Below are 24,939 nucleotides of genomic sequence, written 5' to 3'. Positions count from 1 at the left end.
ACATATGCATGTCAAAAAATTCTTATGTTTATACTAGTAACCATGCAGAATTTAAAAAATGTGCTGCTTTAGCAGTTGTTCAGTTGTTTCTATATAGCTTTTCAATGCAAATGGCCAGTCAGTGCATGCGAAGGAAGCACTGGGATTTTAAAAAATATTTTAAATTAACTAAGGAAGGAAAACTGGTAGTATTTAATTCTGATCTTCAGTCTCTTTTTCAAAATATAGGAAAAGTTAAAATGATGCTATTTCTTAAATGAGTTAGACTGAATCCTGAGTTATTTGCTGCAGTTCTCTGCTTCTCTAAAAGCCATAACACAGAAGATCGCTTAAAATAGCATTAGTTGTGACAGAGGTACTTGAATAAATCAAGACAATACATAGACACTAGGGTGCTGTGACTTGCTTCCCTGTTACAGTTGTATTTTATTATCTGCTGAACCAGTGTGGTGAAGGTTTGGTAGACATAGATGTCAGATTTTACTTTTCAGGATTTTTTCCAACTTCGTCAAGAGACAGCTGAAGAGTACATTGTTTAGGGATTTGTGACATGTCTTTAATGAGCAGGCTAAGGTACTTACTGATGAAAGTTAAAAAAAGAAGGGACTGTACACACAGTTGTAGCTAGCAGTGAATATCTAGATCATGTAATCTATAATCAAACTCAAAAATTAATGTTTTCTGACCTGATATCCTCAGGTGGAAAAGAAAGTAGAAAGTATCTAATGTAGTTGGTGGGATACAGAACAAGAAGTGGGATTAATGTACATACTTTTTCATGCTGCTGTGTAGACTCGCACTGCTAGTTTCCTCATCTATCACCACTCGGGTAAAATAAAAAAACAAATGTTATAATAGGAATTATTTGGGGTGATTAAAACAGTCTGGGTTTTTTGAGGTGTTTTCCTGTGGGTTTTTTCTTCTTAAGAATAATTATGTGGTAGTACACAATATTGTGCTGAAGAATTTCTCCCTTTTTTATGTAAACTTCATTTGTCTTAACAACCTGCATCTGCCCTGCCCCAAACTTATTTGTCAAAAATATTAAGGAGGACAAATGCTCTAGAAAGAGAGCAGGTACTGGAAAGCAGTGATCTCCACTGGATGAATTTTGTCTTAGAAAGCAGAGCCCTGTGGAGCTGATCTGTAGCAGCTGAAGTGGATAGAGTAGTAGTAATAAAAGTAGTTCCTACTAATAGAGCTTTTTGGGCTTTCCTTCTTGGGGTGGGGTGACCCTGGCCAGAAAGTAAATTGCCACCTAGTCACTTGCTCACTCCCCCTCCCAAGCAGTAGCGAAGTGTATCAGAAGGACAAAACCAAGGGAAAAAGCTTACGGGTCTTTACCACCAGCAGCAGACCAGTGCTCAGCCAGTCCCAGAAGAATGGCTACTTTGGAAAAACATCCCAACTCCCGCCCCATTTTTAATGCTGATCACCGCATTAGATGGTATGGACAATAACTGTGATCAGCTGGAGTCAGCTGTCTCGGCTGTGTCACCCCCTGACCTCTTGCCCACTCCAAACCTACACATGGGGTGGGAGACAGAGTGAGAGGGGAGGGGACCTTGAAGCTGTTCAGCAGTAGCCAAAACATTGGTGTTATCAACACTGGTTTTGGTCACAAATCGAAAACACTGTAAGGGCTGCTATGAAGAAAGTTAACTCCATCCTAGACAGACCCAGTACACTTCTGTTGACTCACCTGTAAGGCAGCAAGTACAGTAAATCTTAATAGGTTTACTAACTTTGCTCTGAAAATCCAAGTGTTCTAGAAATTCGTGGTAAAGGCAGCACTCTGTCTTTATATGACAAACATTTTAACTTTACTTTCCAAATTAAGGATTACATTCTAATGCCCTAAGTGGAATTCTCTAGAGCTTATTGTCAGTTATCAGTTACTTCCCCATAAACTCAAGCCTCCCATCTGAAGCTTCATTAAATTAAAACAATGAAAACTGCTATGAGTGAAGTATCTGAATCCTCTTTCTAACAATTAAGCTTTCCATCTTCTTGCTCATTAGGTCATGGTTCTTGAGAATAGGTTTTAGAAATGTAAATCAAAGGTGACTACTTTTTTTTTTTTTTTTTTAAAGTTACCAAGAAGCTTAACCTCTTTCTCAGGTTAAAATTCTTCTTTAAAATGGTCAGTACTTTCCATATCTCTAAACTTACTCATGCTTTTATGATTAAATAACTCATGACTTTCCAACATAGCATTCTGCTGAGGGCTTGAACTGTACTGTTCTGTAAGCAGGAGCAACTGCAATTTGTTGAAATCCTAGAGAAAAAGAAAAATAATTCTTAGAGTGTAGAACGCTAAATCTTCTAGACCACAAAAACCTTCATTTTACACTGTTTCATAATTCAAAGAAAATGCAAGTGAATCAACTAACAGCTTGGTAAAAATCTAGTTGTATCTTTGGAAGCGCATATCCAATTGGCAATATAAAACCTCCAGAAAATAGCTCTTACCCTTGTCTATTGTAGTGAAGGATTTCCATAGATAGATTCAGTTGTAAGCAAACAAGCATGTGCCATCCTCCAAACTGACAGGATGTGAGCCTGGTTTGACTCAAAAGCTTGACTTAACAGGCCCTACAGGATGTGGCCTGCAATAGTACAGGCAGATTGTTTCACAAGCTGTTGACGGATTTTTGTGATTAACAGTTGCTCCTTATGAAGAGACTGTATAAACCAGCACAACTCTGTCTATGGGAACGTGGATTTTGGAGTCCTCAGTCCCATTGCTAGCTGAAGCACCAAGACAGTTTTGTAAGAAATCCGATGGTTTGCTTGCTGTCCACCAAAACACCTAGAAACTTACGGCAAACAGAAGCTCGCAGCTATTCAATGAAAATGTTTTGCTCGTCATTTTTAGCAACTGAAGATGTAGTTGAAGTGCCTGTGGTGCTTCTTCACTGCATTTGTAGGGTAGGGTCGTTGGGCATCTATGTATCTGTTCCAGGGGTTCTGAAAGCCATTTGGAGATCCCAGGAGATTTGTCAGTGAATTACCTCAAAGCCCTTTGGACCCAGCATTATTTTGCAATGCTGTTTCTGAAAAGTAGATCTGAGGAGAATAGATTCAGGTTTGTTTGTTACCTGTCAAGAGAGGTTGTTACAAGCTTTCAGAAGCATTTGCAAGATAAATGCAGTGAGGCAGTGGAGGTCCACAGTACTTAATCAGCAGTTAGGAGAGATAGGTAGATACAACTGCAGCACAGTCGTCGGGCAAACTGAGTTAATATATAACATCATGATAGTCTCTCTGAAGCAAAAAACCAGACAAGATCATAGTAGTTGTGGTAGCGTCCTTTTTTTTTTTTTTCTGGCTGACATAAATTAACAAAACTAGATCTCTTGAATGCTTTACAAATTAATATAACTTTTGTTCTAATTTCAGATTTACAGTATGAGCAGATAACTCCTATTTTTAGGACTTTGAATTACTGTAAATTAAAACAAATTATTAAGTGCTAGTCCTTAAAGACGAAGAACCAATTTGGTCTAGTACTCTAATAGGTAGTTCTGATTAATTCCACAGAAGAGTAGTATTTAAGAAATGTAGATAGGTTGATACTGGGACTGGATCCAGTAAATAATAAATAAAGCATTTATAACTTTAAAACATTAAAATGTTGCACAGATGTTTCAGTATATGAGTAGTTTCCATGTAAATCCATTAAGTAAATGTCATAGTTCTTAGAGATAGATGTGATGTTGTCCTGTTATTTACATGTTAGTTATACAAGCTTTATATATATATATATATATATATATAAAGTTATAAAAGCTTTAACCTAATGAGTTATGAAGTACATTTCCTAAGGTATAGATTCATGAACTATTAAATCTGTTCTTGATCCTTCCTGTTTATATTTTTCTCTGTTTTTATTTATTAACCAATGCTTTCTCAAATTTTATTGTGTTGTATCTGATTACCTACAAGCCGTCTCTGTCTCCAGTGGATCTTGAGCTGCAGATAGTTGGGAGGGTGGCTGGTGGCAGTACTGCTGTAGATGTCTTGTGTTCTTTCTGCTTTGGGCCACTGTTGAAAGTAGAATTTTGGTACAAACAGACCTTTGCTCTGGTCTGGTGCAACTGCTCTTTATATTCACAAGAGATTCCTTAAAGCAAGGAAAACTTTTAGCTGCATTTTAAAAACAGTTTAAGTTCACAGCAGGAAGAGCCCCTAATGCATATGCTTCGCTGGTAGTCCTAACTTTACAATCACCCAGCCAGACCTTCGAGTCTGAAACAGTGCATGAACTGGGAGGTTTGTAGTGCTGAAAGCATGTGTGTTTTTCCTGATGAGAAGCCAAATGTGTTCTGAGGTAGGGTAAGGAAACAGTGCAAAGGGAAGCCTGACTTCTGGCAGGTTTTTTCTTCAGTGTCAAACAGATGCTGACACACACCACTGGATCTTTTACTATAAGGAGGAGAAAAAAAAAAATCAAATTGTGCCTTATGAAAAGATTCTCCAGCTCCTTCAAGAGCAGGTAAGATTAACTCAGCAGAGTACCCTGACTTGCCCCATCTCACAGACTGTGTTATAGATCTCCTTACAAATCCTGGCAGTCCCGCAGATGGTGGTGGTGGAAAAGAGCTACCTGAGAAATTGAAGAAGCATAGGCAGCCAGAGGTCCCTGAGGTCCTGACTAACCTCAGGGTATTTTGCATTCCCCCTTCACAGTCAGGGGCACCTTTGGCTGCCGTGACCATAAGATGATGTTCAGGATCCTAAGAAGAGAGAGCAGAGCAAAAAGTAGGACCATTGCCTGTATTTCTGGAGAGCAGACTTCAATCTCTTCAGAGATCTGCTTGGAAGAATACCATGAGATGTGACTTTGGAGAGAAGAAGGGTCCAGGAGAGCTGGCTCATACTCAAGGATCATCTCCTCTAAGCTCCGGAAAGACCCATCGCAACAAGCAGAAAATCAGCAGAGACAGTGGGAGACCTGCGATGAGTCAGGAGATCCTGACTAAACTCAGACATAAAAAGAAGTGTATGAGAGATGGAAGCAGGGACACGTGACCCAGGAGAAATAGAGCTGCTGTCTGAGCATGCAGGGATAGCATTAGGAAAGCCAAGGTTAACCTGGAGTTGAATGTGTCAAGAGGTGGGAAAGGCAACAAGAAACGCTTCTACAAGTACATAAACAACAAAAGAAAAGCTAGGGAAAACATGAGCCCACTGCTGAATGGGGCAGGGGAACTGGTGACAAAGAAAAGACTGAGGTACTCTACCCTTGGTCCAGACTTAGGATTAGGGAGCTCTTAAACAAACTGGATGTACAAAAGTCCATGAGGCCTGGCAAGTTGCATACACAGGTACTAGGGGAGCTGGCGGATGACATTGTTAAGGCTAATCTCAACTAACTTCTTTTATGGCAACTGAAAGAGGTTCCTGAAGACTGGAAGAAAGCAAATGCCATTGCTGTCTGCAAGAAGGAGGATATGGGGAAGTAGAGGCAGGTCAGTATCACCTCAGTGATACTGGTAAGTCCTGGTAAGATGATGGAGAAAATCCTCCTGGAAACCATTTCCAAACACATGAAAGACAAGAAGGGAATTGGGAGCAGTCAGCATGGATTTGCAGAGGGCAAATCATGCTTTCCCAGCCTGATGGCCTTCTACAGTGAGGTGACTTTGTAGATGAGGGGAAAGCAGTAGATGTTGCTTACCTCAGCTTTGGTAAGGCTTTTGACACTGTCTCAGTCTCCTGTAACATCCTCTTAGACAAACTGACAGAGTCCTGCTTAGATGAGTGCACAGGGAAGAGGTTTGAAAACTGGCTGAACAGCCAGGCTCAAAGGGTTGGGGTCTGTGGGACAAAGTCCACTTGGAGGCAAGTCACTAGTGGTGTACGATAGGGGTTGATACTGGGACCAATACTGTTTAATCTCTTCATTAGTGACCTGGGTGCTGGGACAGTGCACTCTCAGCAAGTTCACAGATCATACAAAACTGGGAGGAGTGGTGGGTAAACCAGCTGGTTGTGCTGCCATTCACAGGGACAGGCTGGAGAATTAAGCTGAGAGAAGTCTCATAAAGTTCAACAAGGGGAAATATATCTGGGGAGGAATAATCACAGACACATTTACATGCTGGTGCCTGATGGACTGGAAAGCAGCTCTGTAGAGAAGGACCTGTGGATCCTGGGGGGACACCAAGCTGACTTTGAGGCCAGCAATGTGCCCTTATGGCAAAGGCTAGCAGCCTTTTGGGCTCCATTACGAAGAGTTTTGCTAGCAGGTCAAGGGAGGTAATAATTTTTCTCTTCTCAGCACTGGAGAGGCCACATCTGGAGTGTTGTGTCCACTGCTGGGCCCCCCAGTACAGGAAAGATACAGACTTACTGGAACAAATCCAACAAAAAAACCACAAAAATGATTAAGGGACTCTTCGTGTGAGGAGAGGCTGAGAGAGCTGTTAAGCTTGAAGAAGAGAACCCTCAGGGGAATCTTATCAATGAAGAAGTGGGGCCCAGATTCTTCTCAGTAGTGCAAGTGACAAGACAATAGGCCTTGGACACAAACTGAAATTTATGAGATTAGCTGAACACAGGAGCACAGTTTTTTACTGTGATGTGATCAAACAGTGGAATGGATTGCCCAGAGAGGTTGCAGAGATATTCAGAACCCAACTGCATGTGGTCCTGGACAACCCGCTTTAGCAGTGCGGTTGGACTTGGTGATCTCAGCAGATTCCTTTCAGCCTTGACAAATCTGTGATTTTGGTGACTACTGCAATAATGGTAGAACCAACCCTGATACAATATTTTATTACAACTCAGCTTACAATTTCATTAGACCTTTATCCTTCTCCTTCTTCATCAAAGATGATTGTTCTCATAGGTAGAGGGTTTGGCCATTTGAGCATCAGCACCAAAAAACTCTCAGGAAACACTCAGGTCTCCCTGGTGATATTTTGACCAGTGAACACAGAATTCAGAGTCATCATTTCTGGATGATCCTTTTTTGATGTATGTCAGCCTCACTCTCTTTAAGAATAGTTTAAAAAATAATTTTTTTTTTTTACTTTATTTGTACTCATACAACCTCAAGATGCTTCCTCTGAGACAGGGACAAGAAAGGATGTAACCATGCTTAGTTCTTCATCTGCTGCAGTACAGTGATATCTCAGTGTGCTCCTTGACACCTCAGTCAAGGGTGGCATATTCCTCTAGCATCTGCTGCTATCATGAAAGATCTTAGGGCCTGTTCCAAAGTTGTTGAAATGTGTGGTGACAAGTCTGAGGAATCTGACAAAAGCTCTGAGGTTTTCTGCTGGTATCTTGATTGTTACAGAGATTGGGGTAGGCTGCTACCAGATGTCAGAAGCAATGTATATCACCACATTCTACCTATAGAATGTTTCTTAGAAAACAGAAGTTTTACATGGTTTTACTGCTTAATTCAGTGGCTTCTTCCTTACCCATTTTGAATTGATTTCCCTCGTTGTTGACTATGAAAAATAACTGCTGTTGACTATGAAAAATAACTGACAGCTTTATTCTGCTTTTTTGGTAAAAATCTGTTGCTTGTGATGAAACCCATATTTCCAAGGTCCTCTACAGATCAGTACAGTAAATTGAAACTGTTTCTGTCAAGCGTTAACAGTTTATACTCATTAGACTTAAATGCTTAAAATAATTTCCTTTTCTTAAACAAGTAAGCTGACTGCATTACTCTTCCAGAATATCATCTTGCTTTGAATTTTCCCTACAAAAGGTGCTGGAGTCACGACAGCGAGGACTTAAGAGTTTTGCCATTGAGGAGTTCCTCTTCATTTTCTGTACTGTCTCTGAAAGAAGCTAAAACAGAATTTAACCTTCTCTAGAACCACAAGCTCTGTCTCTGTTACTTAACATTACAACCACTTATACTCATCCATATATTCAGAAAAGGAAGCCGTGCTGTTGCCGATAGAGACTGTCTTCCTGTCTTTGCCTCCAGCTGTATCTTACCACCACATCTTTGAGCACCTGCCAGAAGTGGTGTGTTTTAATTCTTCTTCCTCTCTTCTGCATTTGGACACAGACTGTACATTTTCCATTTCACTTGCAGCAGTATCATCGTGAATATCACTTCTTATGTTTATGATATCTTGCCTAACTGTAGCGGAATGTGTGATGTCATCAACTGACATAGCATCTCATGCCATATTCCACATAAATTGATGCAAGGCATCAATGATCCCTGAAGATAGGTGTGGTCACAGTCCTTCTGAGAATTTCAGGTTCTTCCTGAATGATGCAAGGCTAACAAGGTTTTTGGGGAACTGCTCTTGCAGATTCAGATGACATGGAAGTCACTCTCCTCAGTGTGGTAGCACACATGGATGGTTAAGGCACAACGTTTCTGTATACCTCTCTAGAGCAGCCTCATGTGTTACAGAGGAACGTCTAGCATTTTCCCACTGAATCAAAGCTGTTGTGCTTTAGTGTTGACAGTTAATAACCATAGTGTATTGCATAAACCAAAGTATGGGATCTTGCTCCTGTGTTAAGAAAGTCATTGACTTTTGGGAGGTTATCTTACAAGATAACTAAGTTTGGTTAAACATCTAAGCTGCTAGTGAGAGGCCCAGGACAAAAGTTCAAGAGGACAAATTTTGAATTAAGAATTCCTAAGGCTTATCTTTCTTTTTACTTCAAGAAGCGATGGCTTTTCTGTTTCTGAGTGTATTGATTCCCAGCATCGCAATTGGATGCCTTCCTTCCCCCTCAGTCCGAGGTCTGTTTCTACTGAGCATTTCTGCCTCTTCTTCAAAAAAGCTCAGGAATCCTTGGAGTGCTGGGACGCTTCCCTTGCTGAATCCTTCCCCTTTTGTCATCTGGACTGTTTCAGCCACATAAATGTGTGGCTTTCACAGTCCCATGAAGTGCACTTGTCAATTTTAAATGCAGTGTTAGTCTATGCAAATGATATCATGTGTCTTCCTGTCAGGCCTCAGTTGGGTTCCTTAGTATTTTTCCTTTGATCAGGGATAGTGTTTCACACAGATTGATGTCTTTTGTAAAGGAACCTTTCAAGGCTGCAACTGTGAGTGATCTGCTCTTTCTTCTGGTGGAAAAGAAGGTTGAACATGAATGAGCACTTGCCTGAAGGAGATACGAAGGCTGTTTAATATTCTGGCTATATTCCGTATTCACATTCATAGTCCTCTGTCTTTCTGCCTCGAGTGCTGTCAGTTGATTTTGAGATTCAGTGATTTTAAAGAAACTCAGAATGCAGCAGCATTTTCCAGCTATTTGTGCCCTCCTGGAGGGAAGAGATGTGAGGCCATCTCCTATCCCAGCAGCTCCAGTTATGCTTAGTCATGATGTGAGTGAACAGTATTCATATATATTCATATATATATATATTCATATATATATTCATAAAATACCTTAAAGGTATTTGATTACTGGTAACATACACATTTAGGAATACAGCAGAGTTGGATTTGGGAAGCACTATGGTTTGTGGGTGAAGTGTGCATGTCTTAGGAATATTTCTGAACAATATGCCAGGTAGGCAGTTGTTTAATATTGCGCTCTCATTTTATAATAAATCAAGGTTTATACAGACCAGATGATAGCACAGGCTTGGGGTAGGATGCTGAATATGTTCACTGAGTGTTAACATTCAAAACAAGCATTCGGCCTAAAAATAAATTCCTTAATTTTTATAATGAATCTGGTCCCCAAAATTTTGTAATTACTAAAATGCATGTAAAAATATAAATACTTATTTCATATTGAGGGAATATCAGGCATCATAAATACAGTTAAACAAAAGACTTGCAAGTGCCTTCACAGATGCTAACTATTGGTGGTTTTTGTCACTACCTGGACTTTGTCCTTTATAATGTTACTAACCTTGTTTTTGATGGAGGCATATCAGACACTTTGATCAATAGCTAGTCTCTGGTTCAGTGCAGAAACTGAAAGTATCTGTTTGTTGAGGGTTGGCAGTTCTGCTCAGATACAGAAGATAACGGTCTCATTTGTCTTACTTAGTCAAAATAACATTTATGTCTAGTTACGAGTTTTAGTATAAAACATCTATGAATAATTAACTTTCCTGTACAGCCACTTTTAGAGTAGGTATTTGTAGTTACAGTGCTTTTACCCTGTAAAATCAGAAATCTGTTCCTTTATACCTGAGGCTTTTGCCATAAGAGATTTGGGGAGGAAAAAGCAGCTGTCTTATTCACCGAGGGATTTTAGTATACAGCCCTGTGTTGGACATCAGGACCCCTGAAGAGAGCTGCTCAACTTACGTGGGATTCAAAACCACCAGTAGGTTAGATGAGGGCTTGCCTGAGCATCATGAGGAGACGTTGATATTCATGGATACTAATTCCTCTCTGGAGAGAGACACCCTGCTTCAAACAGAAAGGCAGCGTGTGTTTCACCTCAAAATTCATATCCTGAAGGTTTCGCCTCCAAAACAAGGCCTTTTGATGCATGGAGGTTGCTAATACCTGAATTCAGACTAAATATTAGTTGTGGGGTTTGGTTTTTTTCTTTAGGTTAGGAACAGCTTCAAGATGATAAAAATTCTTATTTCAAGTTTCCGTCATGGCTGAGCATCTCAAACCTGATCAGTTCTGATTTCACTTAGAAACCATTTGGTGAAAAGCCTTAAGTAACTCTGAGTTGGAGATCAGATAAGATGAGGATAAATCTCTGTAGTCGTCAAATACATTACTTTCAGATCTTTGTTGCACAAACATGATTAACTATTAGTGGTTTCTGAGTTTTTTTGTGCACATTTGCCTGTGTACCTCTGTAGTTCTACAAATAACTTTTAATCTGTGTTTAAAGGAAGCAAGATGCATCTATGTGTAACACTTTTTGAAACGTAAATATTCATAGATACCGTATTTCAAAGGATCTGGAAAAATAGATGGACAATAGGTACCCTGCAGGTGCTCTGTGTGTGCATGCATGTATGCATCATCAGTGAAAGCTCCACAGAAACAGAGTAATGCGGGGGATAGTGACGTTTGCTATACCTCATCACTTAAAAAATGCAGTATTTCATACTGGGTGTATTTGCATGCTACTTAAAAACTAAAGAAATATGAAAATGCATCCAGTTCACAACTCCAAGCCAAACTATCAGTGTTTGTCAACAGTCATCACAAAATACCAGTTTTAATTAGCAGGTTTTTTAAAAAAAAATTGATAATGTTTTTTTCCAAATATACAAAGACAGATTTCTTTATTGGTGTTAGATGCTTGCATATTATAGTGCAGTAGGTTCTTTTTTATTTTTATTATTTCCCTGTTCATTTGCTATTAAGTCTCTGTATTTCACCTATTTCTGATTAGTATTGGATTAAATGCCAGAAACCCACTATGACAAATACGAATTTCCATTTCTTCCTTGAAGTCAGTAGGGTCAAAACCCAGTAACTACTGATGAGATGGCTATCCTTGTGTTTATCACGCCTGTGATTTTTGCAGTGAAGTTTTCTCTTCTTTACCCCTGATTCACTTTGTTTGATAAACTGATATACTTACTTCTAGATTTCCATGTAGCTACATGTGGAGTCTGCTGCATTTAAATCTGATAGGAATTTTGAAAAGAAATCAGATTATTTGTGCAGTGACTGTTGAAGAGCTGTCCTGAATTGGTCACAAGCTTGAAGGTCAGTCTGCATTTACAGTATAAACCATGGAGTAAAAACCACAGATGATTGTGAAACCAAACTCTCAGGAAATGGGGAAACATGATGGCTTTAGTATTATGTTGCCCAAACATGTTCACTGTTTACTGTCAGGTAAGCTTCTGCTGTTTTTTTCCTAATGTTAAAAATAAGTTGTGTTATGTAGGTGTTGGAATGATCTGTTTTGGGAAGGCACTGCATTAGCTTTGAGTCAAATATATGTGTAGCCTGGCCTCATAATGCTACATTTCACCTCTGCTTTTCTGTTCATCAACTAGACTTACTACTGTTTTCTACCTGCAGTCAGCTGCGCTGAAATCAAGTAAGCTTGTTTAGATATAAAAATCCAATTTGAATGGAATGGCTGTACAGCCAAGTGAGTGTATAAGCTTTCTGCTGAATAGATGATGTTTTACTGCTGTTAGTTAATGTGTTCTTTGGTTTTACAGTTAAGACAAGCATGTCATGTCTGGTATTTGATAAAGAACAAAGATTTATTTTTTCAATTTCACTTGATAACTATATGGGCTTAAATATGGATCAAGATTGTTGAGGAAAATCTTAGGTAGCATTGTTTAGAGTAATGGGGATGTTTTAAGTGGTCGCAATTCCTGCTTCATCTTTTTTCATGGGGAATGTGAATGCATTTGTACATACATTTAAGGAAGCCAGTAAATAGAAAACATAGATTTAGTATTTGTTTTATTTTCTTAGACTTCTGAAAACATGATAGGCAGGTGTCTCTACCCAATACTGATTAAACTATAATACCCTAATTTGTCTTAATGCATCTCTGTTACTATAAATTAACTGCATTTTAAAAAAATGTCTGCTAAGGTTTTAATTGATATGCAGAAAAAATAAAAGTGACTAATACTTGGGAAAAAAGATTATGGGGGGGTGGTCCTCAGGTAATCACAGTTTTACAGTGTACACAGAAACAGCTACTATTATCTAATTTTAGGTAAACCATCCTTTCTTCACCATATGAGTTCCTCTTAATTTTCAAAAGAAAAAATTGTTTTGAATTTTTGAATTCTCACAGAATTACTGAGACTTTGTCTTTTCCTGGAAGTGGCACAAAGAAAAACACTTGGAGATGTTTTGCAGGCTTGGTGAAGGTTGTATGTGCAATCTTTATCCATGGCATTCCTTGGCATTTTAATTCTGCATAGTAGTGATATTTGTGACTTCTTGGATTTGGACCTTATATTGCTGATACACATCAGACAAGAGGCCATCAGGATTCCAGATGATTAGATGAGGTCTGGGCTTATCTCTCCCTTCCCATACTGACCTCCCCAATGCTCTTTCACCCTGTCTGTACCTTGCTGGGGACCTAGGACCTGTTTTGGTGTGACCTCTTCCTCACAGAGGTGACTACTCCTATCTGAATTCCTGAAATAGGGGAGACCTACTCCAGTCCAGACCCCTATTTCATCCACTTGTCTCCACATGTGAAACAATCCTGCATGTCTGGTGAGAGGACAGACTGCCACTGACTTAGGAGCTGGGAATGTGAGTTGTAGGTACCTCAAAACCTCCCCTCTGGGGGAAAAAGCAAGGTTGTATTATCCCATTTCTGGAAAGGCAATGGCAAGATAGGGAAGAGAAAAACATACAGGCAGAGCAGGGCTGAACTGAGTCGTTGCAGGCAGAAATTGGGGGCAAGGGTTGAGCATCATGAGTAGCACAGTTGTATTTGTACCTTGAAGTGATACTTGAAATTTTAGTATGGTTTTAAGTTTGTGGAGCCAAGTGGTTACCACTGTATCTGTTATGTTTCTGACTTAATATGAGCATCCTCTAGATAGATCTAAGTCTTTTCAAACGTATCTGGGATCTAGGTTGGAAAAAATCATAAAAAATTGCTGCTGCTGCCTGGTGTGTTGACCGATGTCAGGCAATGGCCATTGTGTCAGAAACGTTTAGTTCTCCAGATTTTCCATTCCAGCACGTAAAGACGAAACGCAATTTCAACCTTTTTGTGTGAGTCGCAATATGAAATATTAACGCGGGGCTATACGTGAAGCCGCTGGACTTCTTTTACTTGCCTTTTGCTGCTGGTTCTGCTCTGTTCCCTAGACTGCAGCAAAACACAGTCCTGAAGACCTGCCTTTTTTTTTTTTTTTTTTTTTTTTCCTCAGGGCGCTGTTGCCACCTCGTGGCTTTCTGCAAAACCAGCAACAAATTCTCGGAGACCTACATCAGTCGCTGACAGATGTCACGAGTGAGATGGATGTGGGATGCGCAGGGGGGAATGGGTGGGCCTCTTCTGAGGTTTTACCTCTGCTGCAACACTAAGAAGTTTGTTACATGGGATTTCTGATAAAAGTGTTCCGCCTCTTGTGCACCAACAGTGGCAGAGTCGGTGGTAGTCTTTATTCTTACTCCATTTATTTTCTGAAGTGGACAAAGATACTAACTGTTGTCCATGCTGAGCCTCAGATTTTGGAAATACACTGTGAAGTCCTCAGCCTTTAGAACGAATTGCAGTAGCATAGCCCGACAGACCAACCACCTGAACAGTAAATCATCTTAAGTATGTGCTGTAATTCAGCTTTCAGCAAATTAGATGTTGAGCAAAAATACTAGGAAGTCGTGTTCCGATCTTGTTATCCACATCTCTGTTGTTTTTTTTAAAACTGAATACTTGAAATAGTTCATGAAAATCTTGCAATAACCCTCTAAGTTGTATTCAGTTTGGTCTAGCCCCAGAGTGCAAACTGTTATTGTTGCTAAAGCATTCTAAGAGCTGAAGTATGAATTTCCTGTAAAGTAGATAAAATACTTGAAAGGTTAGACCTGCTTCTACTAAATAAACTCTTTTGGACTCCAGAAAAAATTCCGAGTTGTGTGGGTTTTTAAATTTGAACTCACAGGAATCAGTAGAAATCCAACACCTGAGTTTTTAATGTAATGCTAACATGCTAAACAGAGTTTACACCTGGAATTTTCCTATATTGCTTACTAGCATAAGCCTGCTTAATATAGGGAAAATGAGCAAGGTATAGAATTTCAGTTTTCATAACTAGATTAGAAATCATCCAAGCCCTTCTTTTGTGAGAGAAATATTTACTTTTTGCTGCAATTCATTTATTAGTTGGTTGATTTTTTAAAAAAAAAAAAAAAAAGTATCAGCTATTTTAGGTTAAAATTCTCCTAGCCAAAAAATAAGTATGAAAGGTTAGCTGTAACTGGGATCGTCTTTAAGTGGACACCACATGCCTATACTGGCATGGTATGTAGAAAAGAAGAGGAAGATGCTGCTGCTCTGTTAGACAGTCTCACTTGGACCAGCCTAAAGTACTGATCTCCCAAGTGTGCTTCAGTTATGAAAATGTAGGTCAGAGGAAGCTAGTGCTGAAAATCTTCCCTCTAAGGCTGCCATAAATGATGAATTGTTTGAATTTGTTTGTGTATTGGGAACTGAATTTTCAGTACTTGTTCAGCATAGTCGTAGTTAATGTTTTCCCAAAAGAAATCCAGTTCTTGCAAGTACTTCTCGAGATTCTTAGTGTGGCTTCAGTCTAAGCCTTAGGCAAACAATAAACTGATTTAAAACCAATTTTGAACATGCAGAAATCGATATGGTTCTCTGAATGAACACCATATAATTAGGTACATCTGCTTGTGAATGTAACTATAGCTAAACTGAATTTTAAAAAAGCAAACTCTGCTTAGGTTTAATATCCATTTAAATCCCTCTTTTAATCTCTTTTTAATTAAATTTGAACTAAAAGGAGATTATTCTCATAGATTGGTATTTTTTTAGTTTTGTTTGATTTGATATTTTATTGCATTTGATATGCAAGTGGTGTTTTGACTGCATGATTAATGGCTTTGGCATCTAGAAGAAAAAGGACATAGTTTGATTGTTACGCATTAGCAAAACACTTGGAACATTCACTTGGGACTGGAACACAGCCCTCACAAACCGAGACACATGTGTTTTCCCATATGTATGCTGCTTTTATATGAACAAAACCCTTCCTTTTTTAAGGTAATACTCAATTTTCTGTTTTGTCAGCATCACTGCCATACCTTCTAAAAAAAAGAAAAATGTACCTTATTAGCCATACACTCCAGCAGCACTGTTTAAAACATACTGTATTTAACACTAGTTCCGGCACTTTGTTTTACAGCTCCTTTTGAGTTTTGGCTATATGATGTTAGACTTTCTGTTTTTAATTAAAATATCCATATTCAATTAAAATTGTTACAGCACTGTGTTTTGATGCATAAGTATCTGGCAATACCTCTTTTCTTATGTCTTGCTGAGAGAGAATCTGGTGTAAGTATCTCTTGTCATGGCCTGTGGTGACACTGCCAGTCTCTGTGTAGCACATTGACTCCCCAGTCGTCTGAGGAATCTGTGACACTTTTGTGTGATTTCTGTTTCTGATGCAGGGTTCTTTCATGCCTGTGTTTTTAGTGATCTGCCACATAGATTTCTTCTTAGACCTTTCTTTCGTTTTTGCAAAGGCTGCATATAATAACACAACCATTTTGTAAGGATTTTATCATAAACTACTGCTAGGAAGCTTATCTTTCTGTGTGACAAAATTAGCTCAGATCTGCTGTACTCTGGAAACTGGAGGATTGCACCTTCCTACCTCCATTCATGCAGGTCTCTTCATCGCTGTCATATTCTCTTCAATGCTGCCTTTTGTTTGGCATAGCTGTGTCGGCAATAGCAATCTGTGTGTGCTGCTTTTAAAGGAAAAATTCAAATAATGAGTGAAATTTTTTGGTGTCTGGAGAAACAGTGATATAAGCTTTTATCAGTACCTGTTGCAGTCCTTGATGCAAGGCCCTCAAAAGACAGCTAAACTTAACTATATAACCTTAACTTTAATTGCTGTTATGTCCTCTATGAACTGAACATTCAACAACCATCACTGATTATCACCTATTTGTGGATATCAACCAAGTCATTGAATGTTACTTGGCATGTTTGCTCTTGAGAAATTGTTTTATACTTGCTCTTGCACTGAAACCTTGTCTTCAGTAACTGGTAACTGCTAGATAAATAAGCACCTCTTGGTGCATGGTATCTAATGTTATTATTAGCGGCTTTGTACAACATGATAGCTATAGTCAAGGCAACAGAATTACATCAGAGTTCGCATCTCAGAAGTCATGGTGTTGCTCTGTGCGTGAATTTGCAGAGTTGTTTTGAAAGAAAAAAGGTAAGCCAGTGAAACCCCTTCTGAACTGAGAGCAGTCTCATACTCTGGCTGTTGTGACAAAATGATGCTCATCTTGAGGCCAAAAGGTGGGGATCAGTCTAAGACAGTGTCCCAGTCCTGTGCTGAGACTGTGCTGTGGCTGAAACGTCCAACAATTAGTGGCAGATGCAGATAAAGCTTGTGAAGTAAGCTGCGTTTTGAGGCTAAGTGAAGATGTTTCCTCACCCCTTAACCACAGAGCTTTTGAGTAGAGGCACTGGCAGCTTAAAAACAACTGTTGTTGCTATTTAGAAACCAACAATCTCAGCATGTTTGTAACAGGGATGCTGGTTTGGAAGATGCACGCTGCACAGTAGTCTTGACAGTTTGCAAGGCGGTTACTATTATGTTGTCTTCTTGGGCTGTCAGTGCTGAAAATACATAGACATGATTGTAGATATTGCGCAGATGAGTATTGTAAACTATACAGATGAGACTAGTGGGACTTCCAAATTTCATAGCAAAGTTATGTTCAATATTAAGCAGGTTCAACTTTATGAAGCCTTTTATGCGTGTATCTTCCTACCCTCTCTCTGTTTTCTGTCTGGGGGGGGAGGAGCTGAGGTGAGGACCCTCTGTAAGGCAAATTTTACTGCATCCATGTGGAAACCAAGATCTGTCCCCTACACGCTGCTTCTTCCTGTCCCTAACTTGGTGGGCTCATTGTGAATCCATTTGTCACCCCATACTGCTGCTTATTGTGCCATTTCCTTTTCAGAAAGGAGGTCTTTAGACATACTTTTGTACCACTTAATCTATGGTGAAGCCCTAGGTTTTGTTTACTTTGACTGAAGGCCGCACCAGCAGTGGTGTAGGTTTGTATAACACTGAATTCGCTGTATATTGCTCTTGACATTTGGAAATGAAAGAATGGATAGGCCTCAGTAAACTGCTAGGAGGGCGGAGAATGGATGCTGAACAGGAGGGTATAGAAATAGATGAGGAGGACACCACAGGGGATGGGGGAGAATAGGATGAAGTGCTGGATGCCAGGCATGGTGCAGAAGCTGATCCTTTGGGGCTGGGCTTTTTATAATTTGTTAACCACATGGTAGAAACATACACCAGAGTATCATTCGTGGGTGTGACCAATAGGTGGAAGTGTGAGTGCTTCAACAAGTGCCACAAGCACTATCATCTGAATTAGTCTGAAGTCTGCTGTGCAAAGGGGAAAAAACAAGTTAATGATAAGGAAGAGCAAGCAGTGATGATCAGGCCAAAACAAGGAGTACCCATATTTTTCAGATTTGGCTTATCAACCTGATAATATTTTGGTTTCTTTTGTCTCTCTAGCTTTCAGTGGACTGAATTTTCCTAAAATAAAAGCAGTACCTGGCACATGGTTTATGCGCATGAAGACAGATCTCTTAAAAATTCTGCACTGTAGATAACTGAGATGTTAGAGTTGTGCTGTTATATAAAAACACGGGATGCTGTGTGCTGAAAACAGTATTTTCGACATCAATCAAAAACTAAGCACTGTCTAGATCATCTTGATCTATGTGTGTTTTATGGTAGAAGATAATAAACCAAATAGAAATGAGGAGTAAAGTCTGGCTACAGCAACAACAGATGGGCTATTGTACTAGGTACAGTTACAGAACTGTATAAACAGTGCTGTTAAAATCACACAGCTAATCAGAAATCCTCTTTTTACCATAAAATATTAAACTCCAAAGTAACAAAATTGCTTAAGAGTTGGAATTTGTTTTTGCTGCACTCACACTACACAGACAGTGCATATTGCACTCTTTTGCAATAGTAGAAGTAACACAACTACAGAGGGTGTTGCTCTACCTCTGGGTTAGGAAATAACTTTAAAATAGCATCTTGTTTTGCTAATTTGAATGTCTGTGTGTAACTTTAAGTGCATAAATGAAAGCAGAACAATTTAGATACAATGCAAGAAAATTGAAATTTTACTTTTTTTCTGTGACTGTGCCCCTCCCTCCACACCTTTCTTCTCCCTGTTTACCATCATGCACACACATAATGTCCATGTGTACCTTTGTGCACACATGATGTCTGTGTGTGGCAGCAGCAGAAGGCACAGGCAGCAGGTCAGGGCTGCACTGTTTGGCACCTGGGAGGATGCCTGGCAGGTGAATTTCTGCATCCTAGGAGATGGACAGTGCTGGAGGACGCAGCAGATCCTTGCTTTGTGCTGCAAGATCTCAGTGCTCCATAGGGATACCAAAGAGCTCATCCACCAGCCTAAACTAATAAGGAAGGGCTAGAAAACAAAAATGTCTCCTATTTTATAAACCTGTGCATCTTGAAACTCAGTGCAGTTATGATCTACCTGAAAAAAGATTGTAGTGGTACTGGAAGAGATGCAGAAAAGGACCAGTGGAGCAAGTCAAGGGCACAATTCTGTGTTGTCTTTGACTGCTTACTCAATCAGTAGCTTCTATAAAAAGATCTTTCTGGTAAAACCTACAGGTTAACAAGCACCACTTGCAGAAGAGGTAGCTACAGTTAATTTCCTCATATGTCATTGTGGTTTCCAGACTTTTGATTTTAACAATTTGTCCTCTTTTTTCCATGAGCTATTTTCTTGTACCTTTTTTTCTGAAATACTGTACAAATGTCTTGTTGCCCTTCTGATAGGGCAGCATGTTTGGAGATTCCAAAAACGTGTGTAGACCAGACCTGCTGCACTTATTTCTGCCTTGGGAGATCTTACATCTCGTTCCCTTTCAGAACAATAGTTAGAGAAAAACCTCAAATATTTGAGAATTGTTGAAATGCATTTACAGTAATGGGTGTATCACATCATTTCTCATTACATTTTGCAAATGATACATAAGAAGAAATAATACATGTGAGTGCTACAGGACAGTATCCAATGTTCTCCTTGTCCTGTGAGAAAATTTCCTTGTTGTGCCTATAATCCACACCCATTGAAGAGTGTCAGAAGTTGAAAATTTGTCAACCCAAACACCTTGTATGAGAAATAGGTACGACTTGTTAGGGCTATAGAAGAGAGATGGCATAAGCTTTCCTTCTATCAGTGCATGATTGCTAAATGGCAAAGTTTACATAATCCCTAGGTTATATATTTAACTATGGTATCTCTGAGTTTACTCCATGAAAACAGCTGGTTGAAAAGCTTTCTTTGTAGTAGTACTGTGAAAACCAGTACTTCCTTTAACTATACAATCTTACATGGGACAGTGTAGTGCAACACTTTCACTTTCTCATCATTGATCCACACAACATTTTGCATCCTTGCTAATTCATGGGAAAGAAAATCTCTACATCATGGCTATTAGCATAGCATAAAGAAACTGTACCTGCAGTTATGTGTATTACAATCTTTCAGGGTATTTGTACACGTCTTTTTTTTTGTATCACAGTTGCGAGTAGGGTGGGAAACCCAGATTTCCTCAGCTGCCATCAGAGTTCTGTCATGTAGCTTCAAATAACTCAGTGCAGTTACCGTTGCAGTGGCAAAAGACATGCAGTTGGCTTAGAAAGAGGAAATGATTGGTGGCCATCATCTGTAGCAAGGAGTTGAAGTTCGGCATGGACCTTATTTTTATCATTTTAAGGTCTGCAATCCACTGAACATGGCATTCTGGAAAAGCAGAAGTTATCACCAGACAAATTACATTAACCAAACGTGGGGAGATTTTTTTAAAAAACTTCATGAATATGTAATGTCTGAAGTGTTGCATTACCACTTCCTTCTCTAGAACTGTTCTAGGGTTCTGCAGAGGTTTTTTTGCAGTAGGAGATTTATTCTTGCTCCCATGGCAGCTGCCTCCTCTTGAAAGCTTCTTTCTGATACTTTTCATGTAGTACTGCTGCTTCCTCTTTTTTGTGAACCATAACGTTACAGTCTTTTTTGATATTTTAGCACTGTGCTTCAGAATCTTCTTGGCAGTAATTTTAGCATAATTTTTTGGCTATTATGATTTTTGTTATTTAAATATTTATAAAAGATGTAATCGGATTTGCCACCTGTGTATCTAATAAGAAAATGCTCCTGTAAACAGAGCTGTCTCAGCGTGCACTGAGACACAAAGCATGAGTAGGCTTTTAAGCAGGGCTGGAGATATACTGACACAGCTACCCATCCTTTCACAATGCCCTGCATATTGTTGTAGTAGACCAAGGCCTGGCTACAGCCTTTCTGTGGTGACCCTGCCTTAGTGTTAGAAGAAATGAGGACAATTTACAAATGATGAGCTAAAAAATGAAACAAAACCAACTAAGTTTTTTGTAAAGTGAAACCAGAAGTTTTTTGTTTTAACAGAGAAGGGTGTAAAGGACTGCACCCCTTTGTCTTACTCAGCTTTGCGGCTTTTAGACTTTCAGCCACTGAAACTTAGTATGTAAACCCATTTTGTTGTGTGTGCCACATAAAAGATTTCATTTTTCTCTGGGAATTCTGGCCTTCCCTCCAAGACAGTGTCTGTCCCATTGTGTGGTAGGTTTTAAGCCCTTCATTTTAGAAAGTTACTTTCCCCTAAGAGAATCTTCTGTATGAAACTTAGCTGTATCTACTGATTTTATTTTTAGAGTTTTTGTAATTCTTTGTTTTGCCTTCCTACTCTGTATCGCATACACAGTTTACCATTAAGGAGGGTTTTTTTAAGCTTCCAGGCTGTTTACTCATCATGGGATCCAAAAATCAGTCTGGATGCTTCAATAACTGGCTCTTCCCTGCAGGTGAGGTAATGTTATTCCTTACCTGGGCTCTGGTGTTGTCCATGGACTCTGTTTAATTTTTATCTCCCTTATTCTATTACTTTTGCTGGCCTTCTAAGTAAAATTATTGGAGTTCTTTGGATGTAGACTCTGAAGAAGGCGGTAATGTCCTCATGATAGAATGCCATTACAAGTCCCTGCTTAACCTGAGATCAGAAAATTACCTCCCAAAACACTCCTCGGTCTGGTTGGGGTCTTTTCAGCCAATGCATGTGTCTTTAAGAAGTATAACAACCAAAATAAAGCATAAAAAAACATTTCTGAATTGAGAATTCATTCTGAATTGAGACCCTGTATGCAGGAGGAACAGGGCTGAGTGAGGAGCTGCAATCGTGCCTCTATAGGGAAGAAACAAACAAAATCATCAGCTTTTAGTTATCTGTCCAAAGAGGTCTGAAGTTTCTGAGATTTGAGAAATCTTAATTTGCAGAACTTGGTGACGTTTAACCACAAGGCTTATTATCTCTCCATGTCTGTCTGTCATCTAAAATAACAAAAGGCATCCATCTGTTGTGTAAATCTGTTCACACTGGATTCTTGATACTGGTTTATATTCTGGCCATTTTTTCTCTCTGCCAACACTCCCTTTGACTAAAGGACCCCAAAGGCTATTGCAGTTCATCTTCACTAACACTATGTTACTTCCTGTTCCTTCTCTATTCTGTGTGGGGTTTTTTGAGTGGTTTCAATCTACTAAACAGTAATTAGCCTAAACCAGTAATTTTTAATTTATTTTTTTTTAACTTGAAAATGTGGCTTCTTTCAGTTCGGTGTTGTAATTACTTTTTCTTCTATGATATTGCTTAGGGTAATGTTCGCTTTCATTCTCTGTGCTTTGAAGGATGCGGCAGCTGCTGTGTTTTGCCACACCACAGGAGATGATGAGGCCTGTAGAAGACAGCTAGCTTCTTGAGAAATGTCCTGAAGGGTCCCATGTAGTTGTGTGTATTGCAAAATATTCAAGAGTCATCAAGAGCCTTTAACTAAAATGAGGTCTGTCTTTCTGAGGCATGGGAGAAGTACATGGCAAAGGACAGTCCTTATCGTGAATAAAATCACTCCAAATCACACAAAAGTTGCTCCCATTCTGAAGTATTATTTATCCTGGTCCCCAAAGCAACTTTGCCATGGCCAAAGAATTCATACTGCCCTTCCTGACTCTGTGCCTTTTACTTACAAAACCACCCTATGCACTAACAGGCTTTCCATAAGCTTTAATGAATACAGCTGAATGTTACGATCTGAAATGTCTTTTTTTTTTTTCTCCCTTCTGTGCTCCAATTTTGTGCAGCTGACAGCTTTGTCTCTTTTCTGTCTTGAAATACACTTATTTCTACATGAGTCCAGTAAGTCTTGCTAGCTGTTAGTAGTGTAACTTTCAGGAAGACCCTGACAACCCTTCAGGCACATGCATTTAACCCTGTGAGGGGGAGGTAGGTGGGAATTTGGTTGCATGTTGGAGCTGGCAGCACCATCAGGACATCTCCTGAGAGATCACACCTCTCCTTTTGTTTGAGCAGCCACATTTCCACTGAGGTTTTGTCCTATTTGCTGTGCTAAAAATATATTAAATGAGTAAATAGGAAAAGATGGTTCCTTTTGATGGTGATTTTACTGGAGTCAGTGCCAATCGGAAAATAGCCTTCCATGTAATTCCCCCAGAATTTGCTGTGAAAGTGTTATGATGCATGAGGAGTTGGTGGGTGGCTGCAAAAGACCGCTGTTCTCTTGCTGTGCTGTAAATGTCATGTAATAGTTCAAAATAATTATCTTTTCTAGGATGCAGTGGGTCTGTAGCACAAAGAAATCAGACAGTTTTTCAAAGAAGGAAGGGTGAATTGCTCCTTCCAGGGTAGATGGGACCATACACTGAGCATGAGTGAAAGAAAAAATATTTAGCTTAAACTACCTGAAAGAAAACTGCTGCTTCTCATCCTTTCAGCATGTATTTAGTCATCCTGTATTAGTCAGTGTAATTACAGAGGGTACAGAACTAATTCCAGATAGTAACTAGTGTTGAAATGCACAATTTAGGCTTAAAAAATAATTGTTTTAAATTGGATTTTCCTGCAAGTTAAGAGAGCCCCAATCTGATTGTCAGTTACTGCAATCAGACACTGCTCCATGCTCAGGGCTTTTTTGGTCTCCCCTGCTTGCTTTCTCATACCATGTTGGCAAGCTGCAACAAGTGAAACTCCACCCTTCCTACAGACTGGGGAGAATAAAATGCATAAACGACGACTGCTGGTGAGTAAAATGAGGTTTTCTGTGAAGGTGCTGGTTTTCCAGACTGTCGCTGGTGTGCAGCTGAGAAAGGGGCGGGATCCTTTTCAAGTAGCTTAGTTGTGATTTGCTGAATTCATAGACTTTTTCCCTTAAAATCCCAACCCTCTCTCTTTTTTTGTCCCTCGCCCCCCCCCCCCCTTTTTTTTTTTTTTTTTTTTTTTGAGAAGTTGACTTGCGGCTGCTTCTCAGTGCGCACGTCAGCCGTAATCTGGTCCCCAGTGCTTTGCACTAACACCATGAGTTCGGAGGCTGATGAACCCAAGGAAGGTATGGTTTTTAACTATTTTCACAGGAGAGGAAACATGCATGCTCATGTTGCCAGCGCTGCTTTTGTGAGCGCAGAGGAGAGCTTCTGCTTGCTTTAGCTTTTGGGTATTCAAAGGGGAGGGGAAAATGCCTTGTCAAAATCATCTGAAGTGCTGACGATTTCCCTGGATATGAAATGACTGAAGCGTTGGCACCCAGGGGTGTCTGTCTGTCTCAGCAATGGTAATTTACTCACACATGGAATACTGATAAGTGCAAGAAACAGTGTTTCAAAACACTGGTAGTAGAATATCGAAAGAGGAAGATTTTTTGAATTTGGAAGCACTGTATTTTTCAGCAAAAGAGGAAGTTGCATGGGGGAGAAGTGAAAGGTCATTATTTTGGGAATAAGCACAATGCCGCTTGCTTCCCTGTCTGAGTGGATGTGCATACATTGCGTGTGCGTGTGTTAAAGCTGAGAGGAATGTGCCAAAGCTACAGGGTTTCATTTACAGCTTCTAGAGTGGAACATGTGGAGGTGCTGGAATTGCTCCAACAAAAATGCAATTATTCCCTAGTGTTGATTGGGAGGGGGTTCGAGCCAGAGTAGGACAGTAGGGAGCAAGTGGGGGAGGAGGAGGGCAATTTCCTGAAAGTGCCTATATACAAAAGAGCATTTATACAGAAGAGGGAACAGGGCAGTGGTGGGGTTATACACTGGATTTTTTAGAATAGAATTGATGTTGCATGGTTACATACAGTCCTTAGAGATACTCAAACTTACAGACATCCAGTAT

General features: G+C 39.6%; 1 protein-coding gene across 3 annotated transcripts in view; it reads left to right on the top strand.

Annotated features, from left to right (window-relative positions):
• TNFAIP8 (TNF alpha induced protein 8) overlaps positions 1–24,939 on the top strand; it is a 66,904-nt gene that overhangs the window by 18,622 nt on the left and 23,343 nt on the right. Inside the window, exon 1 of one of the 3 annotated variants that reach the window (XM_074813306.1) lies at positions 24,119–24,163. The exons of the other annotated variants lie outside the window; for them this stretch is intronic. Within the exon in view, the coding sequence (XP_074669407.1) occupies positions 24,133–24,163 (31 nt within the window). The 5' untranslated portion in view covers positions 24,119–24,132. Of the gene's footprint in view, positions 1–24,118; positions 24,164–24,939 lie in introns of those variants that run through there. 3 annotated transcript variants of the gene reach the window in all.

Source organism: Strix aluco, chromosome Z, assembly GCF_031877795.1.
Source record: "Strix aluco isolate bStrAlu1 chromosome Z, bStrAlu1.hap1, whole genome shotgun sequence".
In the NCBI taxonomy this organism is placed as follows: Eukaryota; Metazoa; Chordata; class Aves; order Strigiformes; family Strigidae; genus Strix; species Strix aluco.
The sequence above is the reverse complement of the archived record's forward strand: the minus strand, read 5'-3'. Positions and strand labels throughout refer to the sequence as shown.